General features: G+C 36.9%; 1 protein-coding gene across 2 annotated transcripts in view; it reads left to right on the top strand.

The window, feature by feature from the left end:
* The first annotated feature begins 405 nt into the window (after window positions 1–405).
* SLC7A11 (solute carrier family 7 member 11) overlaps window positions 406–21,547 on the top strand; it is an 83,076-nt gene continuing 61,934 nt past the window's right edge. The window contains exons 1-5 of one of the 2 annotated variants that reach the window (XM_036112413.2): window positions 407–678; window positions 894–1,162; window positions 4,711–4,837; window positions 9,299–9,414; window positions 17,557–17,682. In XM_036112413.2, the coding sequence (XP_035968306.1) occupies window positions 1,117–1,162; window positions 4,711–4,837; window positions 9,299–9,414; window positions 17,557–17,682 (415 nt within the window). In that variant the 5' untranslated portion in view covers window positions 407–678; window positions 894–1,116. Of the gene's footprint in view, window positions 1,163–4,710; window positions 4,838–9,298; window positions 9,415–17,556; window positions 17,683–21,547 lie in introns of both variants that reach the window. The other variant, XM_036112412.2, reaches the window with a different exon arrangement.

Genomic DNA, 21,547 nt, shown 5'->3' with positions numbered 1-21,547 from the left:
ATGTTGAGTAAGTCTCACAATTGTTATGTGCATGACAGCGGCTACACAGAGTCATCCTAGCTTTGTAAATACTAGATTTACCTATATTACTCAGAGACCCAAAAAAAAAACAACATAAAACTAAGCAGGAAACCTAAGAAATCTAAAAACTTTTTGTCATAAACAATGCAGCTTTGGGTTGTGTTCTATTATCAAAGCAGTTGTATGTGAAATGTTTTACGCGTAAGTTAAAAAAGAAACTCCCTACAAAGCAGTGATCATTTCCTGTTTCATTTTTCATTTTCTTTTCGCGTGAAGAGCTTTTGTCCCTCACTAGGAGTTGCTTTAAATCTCTGGGAAGGTCTGTTCCGAATTTACTGCTTCTGGATTGGTTAAGATCCCTTTTAAGTGTGTGCTTTGTTCTCTGAAAAGCTTAGGTCAGTTGAGCAACATGCTGCTAATTTTTTTTTTTTTTTTTTTAAGAGCTGAGTAATGCTGGAGCCTTCTCATGTGGCTGATGCAAACCTGGAGAATTTGCATCATCATTAAGCTGGAATAAGTTGGTGTGACAGGCAGGAGCTTAAATACCAGCCCCTGAGGAAGCTGAGCTGGTCTGTAATCATAGGGCAGTAACAGCGGCTGCAGCGGCAGAGATAGTCCGAGGAGGCGGAGGAACGAGAGAGCACCATGAACACACAGGTGTTTCTGAGGGGTAATTAGATAGCTGTGGAGGAGAAAATACACCTTTGAGTTCTTACCTGTGAACACAATAGCACTGAGCGAGACAGTCTGAAAGCCAAGAGGAAGAGGTTTGGTCAGTCACACCAAGAGACACCAAAGTTGAAAGTTTGGGGTTTTTAATTTTTTTTTTTTTCCTCTGTTTCATTTTTCCCGTGTGCCACTACAATGGTCAGAAAGCCTGTGGTGTCCACCATCTCCAGTGGAGGTTACCTGCAGGGGAATGTTAATGGGAAGCTGCCTGCCCTGGGTGGCAAGGAGCCACCTGGGCAGGAGAAAGTGGTGCTGAAGAAGAAAATCACTTTGCTGAGGGGCATCTCCATCATCATTGGCACCATCATTGGAGCAGGAATCTTCATCTCTCCCAAGGGCGTGCTCCAGAACACGGGCAGCGTGGGCATGTCTCTGGTTATCTGGACAGTCTGTGGGGTCCTGTCACTATTTGGTGAGTGCAGCTTCTTCTCTGGGGGTATGTCTGCGGCGCTGGGCAGTTTGCTGTCTGGGAAAGCAAAGGGTAATTTTTAAGGAGTGAATGAATGGCACAGGCTACACCAGATTTTCTGATTTTTGTTTAAGTGTGTGAACTACCCAAACACGGTGTTCACTCTTGGCAGGAACCTGAATTCCACCAAGTTGCTTCCTGCAGCCCGTACTCCCTTTTCCTGACTAAGACAGACTGTTTTCTGACTTTCCCTGTGGCCATGAGAGCAAAAGCTAACTGATGACCCAGTAAAGTACATGTGAACTTTCTGTACCAGGCAGTTTGCTTAGTTACGTCTGTTTGAGGCATCTTGGCAGCCAGCACGCTGAATGAAACACCTGTGAAGTGAAACCCGGCGTGGCCTATTTAGGCACAGAACTGAGCAGTCAGCAGAAGCGTTACGGTGTTTTTATTGCCAAAACAAACCAGGCGGGATGGGGTGCAGTCTTTTTCTTTTTAACTTTTGAACTTCGCGTGCTTGTCAGTTCCTAATATTTTCTCAAAAGGCCTTGCCATGATACCGTGTGTGGTGGTACATAACTCGATTCCTGTGATAAGTGGGAATATTGCAAGGGTCTGAGCATATTTCAGTTTTTTTTTCAATCTTCCATCTCTCCCTAACACCTGTAAACTCTTGCAATATAAATAGGAAAACTGGAATTGGGTGTTAGCTTGCCGTGCTTGCCAGATCTGTTTCCTTCATTTATAGTTCACTTGGTCTTCAGGGACATGGATAACGTGTCCACCTGTCCACTGAGTCAGTCTGAACAGAACTACTAGTAGAAGCGTGATGATACAATTTTGCTTCAAAATCTACATCTCTTTTATTGATTTGATGTTAATAGCAAAGAGGTAATAAATGCCTTTCATGGGGTGGGCAGATTACTAGAAAGCTACCTGAGTTAGTTATAAAGGTGACAAAAACTGGTGGAGGGTCAAAAAAATTAAATTTTGCTTACACTATGCGGTAAGTGTCTAAGATATATTTGCTCTTTTGTGGCAACTAGTGTGTTTTAATTCTAAAAGGCTCTACTAACACAAAGCTTTGTCCTAACTCTAGGACTAAGTCTTAACTCTTGGTCCTACACGTACCAATCCATTCATTCTTAAGGCCTTGTGATGTTTTAATGCATTCCTTTGGGTATTCATCTAGAGAACCCAAATTTCCATTAGTAGGAAGAAGGTATTTCAAGGAAAACTTGTTAAAAGAAAGCCTTAGTATAGAAAGATCTATAGAAGAATTATTTTTGGGTTTTTAAAAAGAGTTTGTGGTATTCTGTATGGTTCTGGCATGTACATTTATAGACAAAGAGAAACCTAATTGTTGCTCTTCTTAAATGACTTTGTGCACCCTCAGTCTTTAATCTTCTACAAATACTTGGTAAATTGAGACTACATCAATGTCTAGTAGGCAAAACCATAACCAATTTCCTGGACTTTTCGTACTTGTATACATGCAGCTCCCACTGTGTGATTTGATGTGTGTACACAATAAAAGGTTATTCAGATATAGTAAAATGGATTGGGCTGAGGACTGAACTAGTTAAAATGCTATCGTGCTATGAAAATATGGTTCTGTGTAAGTATATCAACTCAAGCAGACGCAGAGGGAAAAAAAATTAAAAGGACTAGCTAAGGTTACACTTGAGTTTATATTCTTTGATTACTAATCACAGGGAGCATGCTCCTGTATTAATCTACTTACCTGTATTTACATTTTATTTGTCATTTAAGTTCCTAGGAGCTTTTTGACAGGGTGCCTTCCTAACAGGAAGCAAAGCAAAATGTAAGGAAAACAAATCCTTTTTCTTAAAACTCTAGAACTCTGGGACGAAGGGTAAAGAATCTGTATATTTGGTTTACAATTTTTTTTTTTTTAAAAGCCAGGGTCAATACATGGATTTTTACATCCTGTTTTGAACTTTTTTCATCTGGGTAAAATGGTTATGGCGCTTGAGACTTTTAAATGAAAATCTCATTCCTCCCGAACTCAATTTAAACCTAGGGCAACCATCCTGGAGTTTCAGCAAAGCATACACAGGTCTGGGTATTGATTCTCTGGCAATAAATTCTGAGGTACTTGAGACTTTCCAATAACATTTTATATTGGAAGCTTTTATGTACAGACTCCCAACATGGCGACTGGTTTCCAACAGAGTGAATTGCAGCTAGTTACAATTAGTTACAAATAGGCAAGCTGTATTAGTGATCCCCAAATATCAATCTGCTTACCAGTTACTTTAAAATCATCTGTACAAATTTTAAAATAATAGATTTCTTTGGATCCCTCTATTGAGATCTGGACTCACTTGGTAGAGAACAGGTGTGGGGTATGGCCTTAGAGTCTGTTCTTTGTGTGTATTTAAGTAAGAAATTTACTTCCAGGTGATTCTGATACAGAGCTAGGTTCAGGAATAGGATAAATGATACGAAGATTTCACTGAATATCCAAATTTTACTCCTCTTGGACAGTTCTGCCTGAGGCTTTTCTGATCAGTAATAATTTCCCACACTTTTAGTCTCTGAAGTAGCTCTGCCAAAAATTGTGTTACATTTGAGTACTTTGCAGTATGAATAGCATTTTTCACGTAGTATCAAGATGTATTTTTCATTTTCCTGATAGTTAATTGCTCAAATTAATAAGTATATTTCATGAGGCGTTCTCTTGTATCAGGCCCGGTACTGTCCTTGGTGCCCATTATCACATGTGTACACACAACTCTCTTATGAGGTGAGAACTGAGATCTCCATCTTACAAAGGAAGAAACGTAGGTTTGGGGAGGTTACATGACTTGCTCAGGTCCATGTGAATTGTATTGCTAAATGTTGAAATTGCTAACTGTTTAAAATTAATTTTACCTAATATACATAAGTTATAGCATCTCTTTTTAAACAGTATGTTATTTCAACTACCCAGAAGTGTGCACTTCAAAAAAATCCAAGAAAACCTTTTCTAGAAATAGAATATTGGAGTCAAAATTCATTTTGTTGACAGACCATGTCCTACAAATTAAATGAGGTCTTGCAAGGCCCAGAGTCTATACTTTTCTGAAGAACAAATAAACCTTGTTAATTTTGATGTGCAACAGAAATATCATTTATTATAAGGATTCTTAATATTATGAGGTCAATTTGAGATAATTCCTTGTCTTGGTGTGTAGTTCCTTTAAAAATAGGTTAGCATTATTGGCATCTATCTTCTCTTTTCCTCAGGTTTGAGATTAAAAATTCTTAATAATATGATACTACTTTAGAAGTTTGTCTTTACCATTTCAAGTAAGATTACATTGTTTGAATATAATGAGCTAGCTCTCAAATATGAGGAAGTTATAAGGAGAATTTGGTGGCTTCTAACAATCAGATGACTGTTTCTTCTCCTGAAATGAGGACCTCATTCAGACCAAATGATGTAGTAACATCTCATGTAACATGAACATTATTGTATCAATTCTTCTATTGGATGACTTGGTAATATTTTAACTCTGTACCTTTTTATTATGTACATTTCACAGGAGCCTTGTCCTATGCTGAATTGGGAACAAGTATAAAGAAATCTGGTGGTCATTATACATATATTCTGGAAGTCTTTGGCCCATTACCAGCTTTTGTACGAGTCTGGGTAGAACTGCTCATAGTACGGTAAGAGCATAGATGAGAAAAATATTAAGGAAAAATAAATCCATTCATTACACCCTCTTTGAATCATCTTAATTATTTTTAATGGATTAGAACTATGCATGTCACGTGACTATGTTGTAAACAGTCTATTTCAGGGTTTGAAGTCTGTATGAAATACCTCTGTCAATTCATGTTTTTAACCCAGTTTTGTCACTCGTAGGACTTCTCTGTCCATGCCAGACTTTTAAAGTTACTGATTTTCTTTACTGTTCAATTATTCTCTGACATTTCTAGAAAATATGTTGACCTGAAAGGATACAAAGCATGAAAATCTACCTTGATAAATCATACCTTTTGACTGGCCAGACAAAATTAAGTGTTATGCTAGTAGTTGGGGTTTTTCTTCTTGTAGATTACATCGTCATTTAACTTTACTCAGTTGTCGTGACCAGGAAACTTCTGTGCCTAACAACTTAATGTGTCACTGAGTTTACTACTTTACAAAAAACAAAACAAAACAAAGCTCGAGTGACTCACTTCCTCTTGTTAGGCAAATCAGTGAACTATAGTTGTGGAAAAAAAAATTTTATTGCTCTAAGATATGTTCTCCTTTCTAATTGGCTTGGCTTAAAATCAAACCAAATAGTGCTAAGTCACTCTGAATAGCAAATTTCCTTTACCTTTGTGGGAAATCTGTGATGTCATATGAGAAGTGTAGAGTATCACAGTTCCTTAAGGCTAACTGCTACCATAAAATGTGACTTGCACATTCTGATTGCAGAGTTTAACAGAAATAACTGGAGAAACTTGCTCTTACTATAAACTTATCAGACATACGCAGCTGAGAGCTCCTGTGAGCTTTTATCCTAACATTTTTCTAACAAAGAGCTTAGAGTAGTATTTACTTCTGTAAGTCTGTTCTCATTTTAAACAATTCTGCATTATTTTAAACTTGTTATAATGAAATAATGAGAAAGAAGTATTTTGGTCCTTTTCTAAAATCTGGGATTTGCCTGGGATGTACCTTCTGATCTTTTTTGATTTATTTGAATATTACTCTTCACAGGTTAACCTAAATCCTGTCTTTTCCACAGTTCACTGCCTGTTCACCCTAGTTTATATTTCTTTTCTCTCTCAATTCTTCTGAAAAAATGCAGTCTCTCCTTATTTGACATTCAACACGATATCTTGTAGTCTTACTTAGTATTTCCAGGTGTCTATGTTCTGTTTCCCCTCTCAGAAATGCAGGCATTTTAAGTACATAAGACCAACTCTCACACTTTTTGAAACCATTATACTTCTTAATCAGTGTCCTGAGTATCACAGATAGTAAATTCTTTTTGAGCAGCAATATTAAATTCTTTTGAATAATTTAATTATTTTTGACTGAAAGTTTAAGGTTATAGTATTTTGAATACGACATTCTCAGCACTCAAATGAGGATACTACGTATTTAGAGTGCTGGCCTGTTAGGATGGTGGGAGCCTGATAGAGCCGCACTTGAATCCCTCTTCAGCTGTGTATTTGTCGCATGGCTTTGGCTGATTGCTTGGCATTATAATGAACATGATCACTCTTTTCACAGTAGCACAGATACAGTGCTCATTCACTTATTTATTCATTCCTTAAACAGCTACTGAGTGGCGAATGGTAAGTTAAAGAGATCTAAAGTGGAAGGAGCCACAATTCCTGTTCCCAAGTAGCACATAATTAAACATTAGTTAACTGCAAGAGAGCTGCTTCATGGTGTGTGTGTGTGTGTGTGTGTGTATGTGTACTGACAGAGGAAATTACCCAGATACATTCTAGAAGCTTTTTTTGAAGGGTTCATATACTCCTTTGTAATAAGGGACTCACATTGCTTGGCTGGTCTTCCAAATAAGCAGAGTGATAAATGACTTGAGGATTGACAAGATACCTAGGTACTTTAGTATTTCTCATCTGTTAACAACACCCATGGTGTCTAAATACTTAAAATGATGCTTCATACGTATCAGGAATAATCTGTAGGACACAGATTTCAAGAAAATAAATATCATACATCAGTACATAGCAGGGGTCATTAGATTGAATTCACATATTAACCATATATTCAAATGTTTATTGGTTTTCTACTTAAGACAGATACTATACTAAACACTGGGGATAAAATAGTGATTAAGATGGACAGAGTCTGGAATTCATGGAGCTCAGGGTCACACGAGGGAAATAGTTATCAATCAAGAAATCACATCGTGAAGATAACGTTGCTACTGTGATAAGCACCGTAAAAGGGAAGCCATGAGACCGAGTGAACGAGTATACTTACTCATGGAGCTCTCACCCAATCAGAAGGTTAAAGGAACTTCCTTGAGCAAAAAAAGATTGACCAAAGATATGGGTATAAAAAAATGTCAGTGAGTTGCAGGAGCTCCTGGCAAAGGGTATTCATCTCCTTCTAGTGGGAAGAAGCAAACCAAGAGGAAGGGAACGCTTAGACCAGATGGAGCCGTAACTGAAGGATTTTGCATATCCTGAGCATGTTTTGAAAGCACTAAAATGACGTGATCAGATTTTAATTTATACATTAAAAATTTGCAAATGATGAAGAATAGGAAAAATCATCTTTTGGGAGTGGAAGAGGAGAGGGTCTTTAGGAAAAGAAGAAAATCAAAAAAATATATGGTGCTATTACAAGCAGGCTAACGTTGGAACATAATGGTGGTTGGTTTTCTGACAGTCTAGGGATTTAGCATGGGTGCTGAGTAACTATGAGAAGAGAAGCTGAAAGCGAAGATTGGCATGAGAAATTAGATAATTCCATGAACTTGCGTGTGTATTTATTTGATTTTTTTTTTTTTAAAGATTTTATTTATTTGCGAGAGAGAGAATGAGAGACAGAGAGCATGAGAGGGAGGAGGGTCAGAGGGAGAAGCAGACTCCCTGCTGAGCAGGGAGCCCGATGTGGGACTCGATCCCGGGACTCCAGGATCATGACCTGAGCCGAAGGCAGTCGCTTAACCAACTGAGCCACCCAGGCGCCCGTTGCGTGTGTATTTAAAGAAGATGCATTCGTATAGAAATATATTTAAAGGCACATGCAATTTTCTCATAGAAATATTTGAAGAATTAAAGTAGAATGGTTTGATGGCTGCATAATATTCCATTGTGTATATATACCACATCTTCTTTATCCATTCATCTGTTGATGCAGCCATCAAAAGGAATAAGATCTTGCCATTTGCAACGACGTGGATGGAACTGGAGGGTATTATGCTGAGCGAAATAAGTCAAACAGAGAAAGACATGTATCATATGACCTCACTGATATGAGGAATTCTTAATCTCAGGAAACAAACTGAGGGTTGCTGGAGTGCGGGGTAGGGTGGGAGGGATGGGGTGCCTGGGTGATGGACACTGGGGAGGGTATGTGTTCTGGTAAGCGCTGTAAATTGTGCAAGACTGTTGAATCTCAGATCTGTACCTCTGAAACAAATAATGCAATATATGTTAAGAAAGAAAAAAAGAAGAAGAAGAATGTAGCAGGAGGGGAAGAATGAAGGGGGGGAAATCGGAGGGGGAGAAGAACCATGAGAGACAATGGACTCTGAAAAACAAACTGAGGGTTCTAGAGGGAAGGGGGTTGGGAGGATGGGTTAGCCTGGTGATGGGTATTGAGGAGGGCACGTTCTGCATGGAGCACTGGGTGTTATGCACAAACAATGAATCATGGAACACTATATCTAAAACTAAAGATGTAATGTATGGGGATTAACATAACAATAAAAAAATTAAAAAAAAAATAAAGTAGAATGGTTTGTTACCTATTTTACTATAGACCTGAACTTATTTAATTTTCTTATCTTATGCATGTTTTCTCAGTTGTATAAAATCACAGCAACATTTTTATTTTTCAACTTATACTTCGCATCTAAATGTTTCTATGAAATTAAAAATAATCACTGGGCTCTTCAAGTTTTTGTCTGTACTGAAAAAATAAGAATATAATGTCAAGGACAAAAGCATATATTTGCAATGAGCAATTATTAATAATAGTTTTTGAAGTTGGATTTTGTATTCATTTTCCTGACCATGCCCTGACTCAATAGTTCTGTGTCCTTAACCTGTTTGTGCTGTGACTGGAGTTTAGTTGTTGACTTAGTGAGAAGATGCTTCTTGTAAAGCTCAGCTCTGTTAGGGTCTCAAATAATAAACTACATTTTTTAAGAAAAAAAAAAGTCAAATCTAGGAGAGCAGGGTCAAAACTGATATCACCCAGTCTTGCTTCCATGGATAGGGGAAGTTTAAACTGGCCACCAAAATTATAGGCCATATTTTACTTGGATTGTCTGTGACAACCTAAGCAAATATGAAGTTTGGAAAATTATAGGCTTTTATATTTAACATGTTCTTGTTGTTGAATAACATTACCTCAAGGTAGAATAAGTTTAGTGAAGGTGCTATTTGTTTTTTCCTTTGTTAACCTAATTTTTTCTTTTCCAGCCCTGCAGCCACCGCTGTGATTTCTCTGGCTTTTGGACGCTACATTCTGGAACCATTATTTATTCAATGTGAAATTCCTGAACTTGCGATCAAGCTCGTTACAGCTGTGGGCATAAGTGAGTATCATAGGTATAAATATGAAAAGGAAAAAGAAAAAAGCAAAAGTGATTGATGACAAAGTTTCTATGGACTTTTTTTGCATGATGGGACTGCTCTCCACATCCTGCTCTTTTGGCTTCAGTTCCTTGCCAAATTTGTGTTGGAAAATAAAGAAAACAAGAAGGATTCAGAGTAATCCCTGGCATCACATTACATGCCAGTTTTGCATTGGATCAATAGATATGATGTCTAACCTTTTGATGTAGGCAAACAAAAACCACCATATTAGTAAAATAGTACAAGAAAAGAGAATTTCACAGATGAAAACCCAATTATTTTATGGATGTTTGAATTAGAAATTATCCTTCCTCACTGATAATATGTTGAATGATAACTCACTTATCCTCATGTGTTGGGTGTGTATGTTGTGTTCCTACATTTTATAGTGTTAGCAGAATGTCACTTTCAGTGTTATAGTTTTAGCTGCCCATTGATGGTCATGATAAAAGTCTTTTAATATGTGATTATTAGTAGCACATCTCAGATTAGGTCTCCAAATTAGGAATTTGTTCATTTTTATCAATGTGCACAAATACTAGACTTTTTTTAAAGAAATAAAAAAGAGGAAAATACACAGCATTACATAAGTGATATGAAGCCAAACCTTTGGATATTATGGGAAACAATAACTTAATTCTAGATGCTAATTGAATCAGTTCTAAGAATTAATATGATCACATTTGATTAAGTTTGAACTATTTGGAAATAGTAAATGACACAGGAGTAGCTGAATTGCATACTCACGAAAAAAATTCAGTTATGCATGGCAAAAGTATTTCAGTAGAACAACGAAGAGAACAATGCACATTCGCCAGTAGAGAGGTGAGTGGTTTGTTTGCAGGAAAGAGTTAGGAATTACACATAAAAGTATCTCTAGTGTAGATACATATATTTTTGAACTTAGGTTCATTCTGGATTTGCTACTTTATTCACCAAACATGCACACGCTATTATTCTATGAAATGTTTGAAGAAAGACAAAGAAAAATACTCGAAGTAGAGATTTCTGAGTTCTGGGGAGGTAATGGCAAACTTAACTCATCATGCCCTTAACACACGCTACAGATGTGAGACTCAGGGACAAATCCCTGAACCTTCCCACACCTCATTATTCTTACCTGTAAATCCTGCGGAGTCTCATCAGGTGTCTTGTGAGGATTAAATGATATTAACGGAGACAATGTATGTATAGTGTTTTGGGTAACGCCTGCAATTTATTAAGAACAAATTGCAAATGGTAGCTATTTATACTCTTGGGGGAAAGCATCATTTGAAATTCCCATGAGACCAAGGGTCCTTTCATTGCTATATTTCCAGACCTTCACGTGGCTCCTTGTGTGGTATTTGTGTTCACTAAATATTTGTTGACTCACTGATTTTATGAGAGAGGTCTACGAATTTTTCTCTAGCAGAAAAATCTTGTTGAACCTGGAGGATTACACATCTTCAGTTTTCTCAGGCAGTAGGACAATGGTGGTAAATGAAACAGAGTTTGTTCAATGTGATCTTCAGATCTAATACCATGAGCTTTGGTGGGATGAACTATCTTAGCCTAGTAGTTACAGCTTAGGCTCTGAAGGCAAACAGCCTGGAATTGAAACTTATTGTGACAATTTCTTAGGTGATTTGGAGCTAAATATTAAACCTGCTTAAGCATTACTTTTATTTATTGGTAAAATATCTGTGAAAAGATAATCTGTCTTGGATGGCTGCAGAAAGATGAAATCACGTCAGGTTTTTAAGGCCTTTAGCAAAGTGCCTTGCTTGTAGAAAGTTCTTGATAAATGTGGTGTCCCACTAAGGGATTGGACTAACAGCCAGTATTATAACCGTTATATTCTTGTCCCTCGAATGACTGAGGCAGACTCATACCACAATTACTATATTCGAAAAGAAGACAGAGGTAATGTTTTTGAGAGATTTGTAAATTTACAATAGAAGTTTTAAAAGCTATCTCTTGTGTAGGCACACGTATTTCTCAACTTAATTAAAAGAATTAGCAAACTTTCAGTAGATTTTATGCAAATATTTACAAGTCTGCAAATATTGCCTGCTTTGGACTTCAAATGAGGTGGATAATCGTGACATATCCACCTCAAAGAGTCTGGATGACTCTTTTTCTTATCCCAGTGCTGTTAAACTTTTTGAAGGGAAAATTTGTATTTTGTAGGAGAAAATGGAAACTGTTCAAACCAAATTTTAACGCAACTGTAGGTAAGGCCAGTTATGGTTTACCAAACTCCTATGGTAGAGATTGGTGATAGAGGAGTTCACAAAGCCTGAGTAAATCTTGGGTGAACCTAGACATTTTCTTCATTTTTGCCATTAGTTATAGCATTAGCTTACCAATTTTGATGTTCCATTTGCAAGCTTGAGATTCTGAGGAAATGCATTCCTATAATCAGAAGCACTGAAAGAGGAAACAAGGTATTGTTATGACTCAGTGGTAGGTCATGCAAATCAGTGGCCTAACTGGGAAAGTGAGACGCTTCTTTTAAAAGAATTTAGCTTTAATGCAGCAACAGGGTGGATATGGAGATGCAGAAGGAGAAATCTGCCCAGGGGCAAATCTCTCCTATTCTGCATCGTTGAAAGTGAGTATCCATGATTTTCTGCCTGCGAAGGGTGGAAGTTTAGTGAGATGTAGAAAACAGAGTTTAATTGCATGAATTGCTTCCCTGTATTCCTTGGGGGAAGGAAACAGTTTGTGATAGTTTGAAATCTCTAGTTCAAGTGTAGAAGAAGCGCAAACGTGAAGGATCTTGTTAGAATCAAGTCACAGAAAAAAAGGAATTTCAAGTTTTGTGAAATGTTAACCAACCATTTGAGAAATGATAGTGGGGTGGGAGTGGGGAGTTACTAAATGCTAATTTTATCTGCCCTTTGTTGAAAGTACTCGATTTCATTTCTGTCAATTTGATAAAGATGAAAAGTTTTTGCTTATCCAAACTCCTGTCCATTTGGGTAAACATGCCAGGCACAGGGAAGTCCAGCTGGGAAATCTTACACATTCACATGAGGTGCTCTCCTCTAGCCCACTCTGAACATCACACCCGTGCAACGCCAGCAAGTTTCCCTGTCCATGGAGCTTTGGCAAGGATTGAAGGATGTTCGATCTGTAAAATGATAACCAGTCTTTTGTTCTGGTCTTCTGAAATTCTTACCTATATAGTATATACTTAAATGTCAGAATATTATAATAAAAATACTTTCTTCAAAATATGAAATCTCATCCCAGATCCATTCCTAACAATCTCCGAGTCTCATTTCCTTCCTCACTTAGTGTGTGTATAGATGAGTAAAGGACCCCACCCTGCTTCTCATACCTGGTGGGAATAATTAGAAGAAGCAAAGAAAATAACACTTGTGACTGCATTATAAGAAAAAATTAGCCAGTTCCATTCCATATCACTGTACTTTCTTTTCCCAAACTATTTTCCTGGCATCATTGAATTACATGAAAGAAAATCAAGGATCAGTTCTGGGCTAGCATTTCAAGTACAGCATGTGGAGTGGTTTTGCGTAAATATTCTGAAGTCTGGCTCTACCGTACCTAAATTACCAAGACAATGTATTCTTAGGTAGATATACGTGGTATTGAAATATATAAGCACTGAAAATCAATAACCATATCCTTCAGGAGGATGACAAATAAAATGTAGGATCAAAGTATCCTGAAATCCTAGCCAAGATAAACATGAACCTTAGCAGAGAAGCAGAGCCACTAAGAGTTTGAAAGAACTAGGTATACTAGTGAGATCACGTGTGTCTTTTGAGCTACTTCCTCATTGTTACTTGTGAGGTAGGCGTAAAAGTGTGGACCCTGAAGTCAGTTTACCTAGGCTCCAGTCTATCTTTACGCTTACCTGTGTGAACATAAGCCTGTTAAATACTATCCCAACTTTCAGCTGCCCATCTGGAAAATAAAGCCAATGATGGTGACCCCATCATAGAGAGATGAGGATTAGATGACATTAACCATGTAAAGTCTTTGTACATGCCTGCCATATGATATTAGTTTACAATTATTTAATGTTTACCAATTTTATTCTCAATATCGAGATCCTAGATACAGACTGTCTCTCCTTTTTAAAGATGTTTATGGCTAGACGCGTTTATCTTCTCTGAAATCAATACATCCAGGAAATGAATGCTAACAAAGAGAAAGGTAACCCAGGCAGCTGTTGTAAAAAACCGTGGAATGATCGACTTTAACTCACCACATGGCATACCTACAGCATCCATATATTTTATCAATTTAGCATGAAGAAGTCAGAAGTAAGAAACCAGAGAGAACCTGAACCTGGGAGAAAAACCAATATATCCAGGCTCAGTAATCTTACTCAGCAAATCCGAAGATGGACTTGAATTATAGAAGTGCAGAAAGAAACACTTGCCAGTCCTTCACATTTCCCTAAACATCCTCTTCAGAAACAGCTCCCTTCAAATATGTATTTCTTATCTCCAAGATTTATACATATAGCTTTCATGGCTGTGTTTCAGTTCTTAGAAAACGGCCCTTTAAATAAGTAAATAAAAATTATATGTCCCTGTTTTTTCATTTTGGTAAGGAAAAAAAGCCAAAATTGACATAAATAGTTTCTAATGTGTGACATTTGCAATTATTATTCAAAGGGAGTAAAGCTAGTTGGGACCACAGAACTTACTCAGATTTCTTTTATTACAATGTGGGTAGATCATCTATAAAAATCAAAGTAGATATTATTTGTTGCAGAAACTCAGAAAGCTCTTGCATTTAGCCCCTTTTCAATATTGTTGGATAAACAACATATGTAGACTGAAATTTCTGTGTAAAGACACATGATGAAACAGCACTTCTAGTCACTTGAGGACCTTCACGGTACCTCTGTCCTGGCTGCCTGTTAAGCTGTATCCTTCAGGGTCATAGAGGTACATCTCAGCTGGAATCTGGTGTACCAAATAATGAGTGCAATGTGTGGATGTTCAGATAAAGTGGGGTTTTGAGAAACCTTTGAGAGGAATCAGTTTTAACCAGAATTTTTACTTCAGCTGCCTGAGAGGAGTGCAAGGTGAGATTATCAATTCATAGTATTTGCTTGATTTTGTCTTCCATTTTTAAGAAAACTTTACAAAATAGAAAATAAAACCCCAAATGCTCACTTTTTTCTATTTCAATAGGCATTAAGTCTTATACTCTTTCCGAAAGTAACAAATCCTCTTTCCTCTCCTCAAATATATAGATAGAGGTTCCAAAAATAAGAATGCCTCTTTCTTTGTCTCTCCCCTCTCCCCCTCTCTTCCTTCCCTCCCTCCCATCCACCTTTCTTTTCTTCCTCCCCCACTTCCTCCTTCCCTTCCCTTTCCTCTTTTTCTCTTTCTCTTTCCTTCGTTCTTTTTTTCTCTCTATACAACAGCTCTTTTCTATTGTGGAGTACTTTCAGAAATAGTGTTTTAGGTTTTAGGAGCTCTATTTAAAAGAAAACAGTGCTCTTTTGTTAGTGGTGGGAACATGAGTCCAATTTTTTTCAGGCCAATTCTGAATCTCCTTAACTAAAAAAATAATGCTTTTCACATGATGACTCATTTATCACAGAGTCATTTGCATAGAAAAAAAGAATAACTGGATGATGAAGTGGGGAAGAGGGTTGCATTAAATTATTTTCAGCACATAAGTGCTTTATGTTGAAGAAAGAAAAATAATTTTATTGTTTTATCTTTCCTCTGATAAAGTAATGCACTCTGCCATTAACAATGGACCTGTCTTTCTTCATGTGTTTAGCTTCAAACATAGGTAAAATATTTCCCTTAGCCTCCCATGGAGATTATTTGGAGTTCCAGCCTTTCTGATCATTCTCATCATTACTCCTTTGAAACATTTCATCATTAGTAGACCCCTAGTTAACTTTGTATGGGATCTTCTGATCCCTTATTTTCCCATCTTTGAATTTTTCAAAAATGAAAATTGTTTTATTGATTTTCACTTAAAATGCTGCATGTCCATTATAAAAAATATTGAATGCAGAAAAAGAAATAAAAATAAAAAATTATTCAGTTTTCTGTCATCTATAGAAACCTTCTGTTAGTGTTTTGGTGAACACTCTTTCAGATATTTTCCCTTCATTTCTCTCTGTCTTTGTCTCTCTCTCTCTCTGTCCATCCATCCATCCATCCATCCTTCTCTCTGTAATTTAGTAATATATCATGAACACCCTTTCATGAAATACATATTTAACTGCATCATGATTTTAAATGGTTGCATAGTAAATCATTAAAAAGGTGTACCTTAATTAGCCTTCCTTTAGGGGTCTAGGTTATTCTAAAATTTTTGCCATTACTGTATATGTTATGTGTTGGTAACATTTGCACTGATTCTAAAGTTCTGAAATGAGCTCGTGATTATACAAGGCAATGGAAACTATGAAGATAACTGATGACTGTATAATAGGAATACTTCCTATTGCCACTCGAATTATAAAAATCCTGTGTGTTGTTTTGTCCCCTGAGAAGTATGTTCATATATCTGTGTTATTTGTTTAGGAGGGATACACCTTTTAAAAAATAAAGCTTATAGATAATAACTGCAAACGTCAGGTATGAAGTAGCTTTGGTCGGGGTGGGGGGGTTAACACTGAATATAAACTTCTGGAAAGAGCATGAAGTTGAAATCCGTGGTCTAGAAGAACCTCTAGAAGTCATTCCAGCTGAGTATAGAAGTCAGGGTCTTAGAGTATCACCATTAGTTTCATGCCTTCTTGGCTGAAAGGTAGTTTTTTTTAAACTGAGGATCCAACTCATTCATTTATTCAACAAAATTGTGTTGATTATCTTCTTGGGCCAAGCATGGAGCTGGACACTAGCAATACAGAGATAGAAAATGCTTGTTCTGGGGTGCCTGGGTGGCTCAGTCGTTAAGCATCTGCCTTCGGCTCAGGTCATGATCCCAGGGTCCTGGGATCGAGCCCCACATCGGGCTCCCTGCTCAGCAGGAGGCCTGCTTCTCCCTCTCCCACTCCCCCTGCTTGTGCTCCCTCTCTCACTCTCTCTCTCTGTCAAACAAACAAACAAACAAACAAACAAATAAATAAACAAATAAATCTTTAAAAAAAAGAAAATGCTTGTTCTATCCTCAGGGTTTTCATGCGCTACCATGTGGGGAGAGTGGATAGTTGAGTGCTACTCAGGACACTGTAGACGGCATCATTAAGAAAGGGAAATTCTGCTGGCTTCACACCCAAGGTGTGTCCTAGTCATGGAACTCTTTTAGACTCATTACTTAGAACTCTTTTTGTCCAAGTCCCCAAACACATCTTGGAAACCTGTATTTTTAGGGTAGGTTGAAAGTCAGTCACTCCTTCTTGTGCTAATTGGAAGGTGGAGAGGAAAAGCAGAGTGCCCGCTAGGGCTAGGTCTGAGAGTGAAGAATAAAATACTAACCAACTTCTTGACATCTTTCTTGAATGATTCCATCCTGGCAGGTGCATATGCGTAACATCATGACAGTAGGAAATAGTTGCCTGTCTTAGCAAGCTGGAGAGTCATATTCAGTAATTTGATTGCATATGATGATGATTTTAGGATTTGGTTAGAAGATATATATATTTTTTAAAGATTTTGTGTATTCATTTGAGAGAGAGAGAATGAGAGAGAGCACATGAGAGGGGTTAGGGTCAGAGGGAGAGGCAGACCCCCCGCCGAGCAGGGAGCCCAATGCAGCACTCGATCCAGGGACTCCAAGATCATGACCTGAGCCGAAGGCAGTCGCTCAACCAACTGAGCCACCCAGGCGCCCAGTTAGAAGATATTTTTATATGATTTTTAAGAAAGTACAGTATATGCCCACTCTTATTGACATATACAAAGACCAAGAAATGAATTTTTACTGTCTGGTGGTTTTATCCAAGCTTCTCAAACTTCAAGGTGTGCATAAAAATCACTGAGACATCTTGTTGAAATATATCTATTAGGTCTAGGGCAGTTCCTGAAATTCTGCATTTCCAAAATGCCTCCAGGTAATGCCAACTTTGCTGGTTAATGGGTGGCACTTTGAATAGCAAGGACCTAAGATGTCTTCATGCCAATGAGAATTCACCTTCTGTAACTTCATCTGTTTGTTTGCAGCTGTAGTGATGGTCCTAAACAGCATGAGTGTCAGCTGGAGCACCCGGATCCAGATTTTCCTAACCTTTTGCAAGCTCACAGCAATTCTGATAATTATAGTCCCTGGAGTTATGCAGCTAATTAAAGGTATGGACTGGAAAGTAAATGCTTTTTAAAATACATATCTGCTTTTGATCTTTCCTAGCACTAACTTCCGCTTGTATTAGCAGAATCCCTTAATTAGTCTCTGTTTGTGGAACTTAGACTCTATACTGTCATCGAATTGATTTGAAAGACTGATGCACTGGGGGGGGGGGGGGAGTGCATTGGTATTTACAGCTGAATGGCAACAACAGAATTAAGACTAGGCCAAGCAACAAAATAAGGCATCAGTGAATTCTCTCCATATAAACTCTTTGGAGTGAAAACTCAAAGTGGAAAAACAAATCTGCCATTAGTTTCAACTACAGATAACTACATCCTCTTATATTTACTTTAAAATAGTTCACTAATAGTAATAAAGACTAAAGAAAAAAGGATATCTGGAAAATAATGAAAGATGACCAGTAATTCTTTTACTCTATGGCTATTATTACTTTTACCTTGAGAATAGTCTTGATGGAAGGGGAGTCAGATATGGGAATAGCATTCCTAAAAGCCAAATATTATCTGACAAAAAAAAAAAGTTGTAAAAACTTAATTTTTATTGTTACTTTATTTTTAAAGTAAGATATGCTTTTCTGTGGGAATGTAATATCATTTTGGGGGAGTATATGTAGAGTTGACTGTTTAATAAGAAAAGATGAGATGTTTGAGCAGGTGATGTATTTAGAGTTTCAGCTGTTTGAGGGAAGAAGGTACATGCAATTGCTTGGATTCAGTGGAAGTTGTTGGAAGCATAGGAGGTCCAGGTGAATTAATTGGCAATGGGCTTGATAATAGGGAATAGGAAAGTGAGATGAAATTGTGAAAGAGTGACATATAATTTGGGCATCTTAAATATTTGATGTTTACATTGATATTGTCTGTTCCAGGAAAGGGAATTTAGAGAGAAATTTTATGAAGTTGCAGGAGAAGAATTACACAAAGCAAAAGGAAATGCCAAAATTCAGCAAAATAATCGCTGATGGTAGAGGCATCAAACAGTAACAAACACTGAAAGATCTGTCACTCTGTAGCTAGGGCAAGGGAGCTGCTCTTGTACATTTACTAATGGAGGATCTTAGAACTCTCCTGGCTAAATGATTGCATCAAATCCAGCAACTTCAGCCAACTCAGAGTAAACACAATAAAGATTTTAATGCTATGGCTTACACTAAAGAGAAGACGTGAGCTCGCTCTCTTCTAATTCACATTGGCCACCACAGAGCTGGCCTGCTCATTTTATCTGATCCATTAGAAATGTAGAGAACATAATCTGTTTTGTTAGTGCTTTCTTTTTATGAGCTAACTCTTTAGCCTTCTCTAAGGAGTTTCTTCCATGTTTGGAAAGTGCAGAGACCCTGAGTCATTGACCCTACTTCAGTTCTAGTTTAGGTTCCAAAAGATGATATACTATCCTTTAAAACTCTAATATAAGCGCCCGGCTAGCTCAGTCGGTAGAGCATGAGACTCTTAAAACTCTAATATAAGACTGTAGTCATTTTTTTTTTAACCACCTATTTATATATGTATGTGAGATGAGGTGAAGTTTTCCAAATGCTATTTTATTGTAAATTCCTTAAGAACAGAGATCATAATATATCTTTTGGATCTTTTTCAACACTTAAAATAGAATGATCCTTTAATTAATACTTATGCTATCTATCAGTGCTTAATGTGAACAGGCTTCCTTTTATAGCTCACCTAATAGAGAAATGCTGTAAGAATATTACTACATTTAAAGTAAATTTTATTATTTTGGAGAGCATTCTTAGCAAGCATATTTACTCTATTAATACAAAATGTTGATTTTTCTTTCTAACTTAATCACAAATTTTTCACATTAATTTGAAACTCCAGGAAGATAAAAGCTTTACTAATACAGAGCGTGCATTTATTTCCACTCTAATCAGATCCTGAAAATAGTTGTATGTTCTGTACTTTTGAGGATTTGTTAAACTTTCCTTTGAATATTATGACTTTCATATTCCTGAGGCCTCTGTTATTCATCCAAAATATTCCTGAAGTCTAAAAAAGCCTCTCTTTTGTAATACTCTCAAAATAACACTTTTTAGGATTTATGCTTTAGGACCTGATCTTCAATAAAGTTTGGTTTTTCTTATTGCTTATTCAGTACTCTACTCTTAGAATATTATCTCTTTAGGCCAAGGAGACCATATTATCGTGATAAAAGAATATTCAACAGATGTTTTTATCTGAGCTCCAGTATTGATATTTCCCTTCTATGAGGACACAGAGATGTTTTAGTAAAACAGGCATTTCTGAATTCACTGTGTCATTTTTTTTTTTAAATGAACGATATTTTGGAACTGGATACTTTGAGGGAAAAATTATTTACTGTACAACTCAACCTTCTCCATTTTTGGTCTCAAAGCTCATACATATTATATTAATATATATATTGTTGTCTGGGCAACCCAGGCAACAACTGAGGTTTCAGTGACGAGAGAGGGTCATAATCACATATATCATCTACCTCCCATCCCTCTTTTTTTTTTTCAGATAGACAATGGATTATATTTTATATAAGTGTATCTCAAATATTGCATGGCACATAGTTAAACTAAAAAATTATTACTTCTACAGAAAAATAACACAGTGATAAATATTCTGTATCTTTATATGCCCATCCCTCTTTTATTTACTTGAGTGAAGACCAATTTTGAAACAAAATCACATTTCCCATTTTGGTGATCTCATTTGCTATTTTCTTTAAGAAAGAGACTTTTTATGTTAAACTTCGAATATTGGCTAAATCTGAATTATTTTTTTTTTTTGTAATTATCCAAAGGATATACAAGAAAAAGGCCCAGTATGATTCACAAAGTAGGGAAAAATGTTATGAATTAAAGCATTCAATCCACACGTTGATGCAAAATTTGTTAAGAACTATCTATTTTAAAATTCAGTATAATTTCTTTTCAGTGTTTCTAGAAGGAAACCATGCCATTCTCTAAGACAGGGTCAGTGGACTTTCTCTGTAAAGGGCCAGATAGTAAATATTTTCAACTTTGCTTGCGATACAGTCTCCTTCACAACTACCCAGCTTTGCCATTGCAGAGTGAAATCAACCATAGACTGATAATATCAATCCTAATACACAAATAAGTGGGCCTGGCTGTGCTCCAATGAAACTTTATTTACACAAGAAGCTTTGGAAGGCAGATTTGGTCCACAGGGTTTTCTACCACTGTGGGTACTTAATAGACTACAGGGGAAAATAGAAAGCAGAATGAAAATTAAATGATATGAGAAGGTGGTTCTTGGGTTTTTTGCTACCTCCTCTTTGAGAGTAGAACTGTGGATATTTCTTTCCAAGTGTAGATGCCAAGGGCAGTCTGCCCTGAGATGGGCTACTTTGACATGAACATTATTTTGAGTTAAAAGCAATCAAAACCCAGCAGATTCAGGAAAAGCTCTTTACCTCCCCCTGAGCTATTAACAAGATAGTTTCCTCTTTACCTAAGAGACTCATCTTACATAGTAGGGCAACTTTTGTTTTCCAAACATCTCCTTTTACCTTCCTGCTAATGTTCTTTCTCCCCTTTATATCCTCAGAACCCTACTCCCCTTCTTAGCTCATGTAACTATCATATTGCCTCACTGTCTTTGGAATTTCCATGTCTGTGGGGGTTCCCTATGTGTATGCTATTAAATTTGATTTTCCCCTGTTAATCTGTCTCATGTTAGTTTGATTCTTAGTCCAGCCAGAAGGATTTTAAAGGGCAGAGGAAATTCTTTCTCCCCAACACAAGCATTATATTATCTTTATTTAAAAGAATTCTATCATACTCTTGTAAACTGTAATCTGTATAGCTTACAGATTATTCTTTAGTCTTCTTTTATGCTC

This window comes from Halichoerus grypus, chromosome 3, assembly GCF_964656455.1.
Source record: "Halichoerus grypus chromosome 3, mHalGry1.hap1.1, whole genome shotgun sequence".
Classification (NCBI taxonomy): domain Eukaryota; kingdom Metazoa; phylum Chordata; class Mammalia; order Carnivora; family Phocidae; genus Halichoerus; species Halichoerus grypus.
Note: the sequence above shows the minus strand (reverse complement) of the source record. Positions and strands in the feature narration are given on the sequence as shown.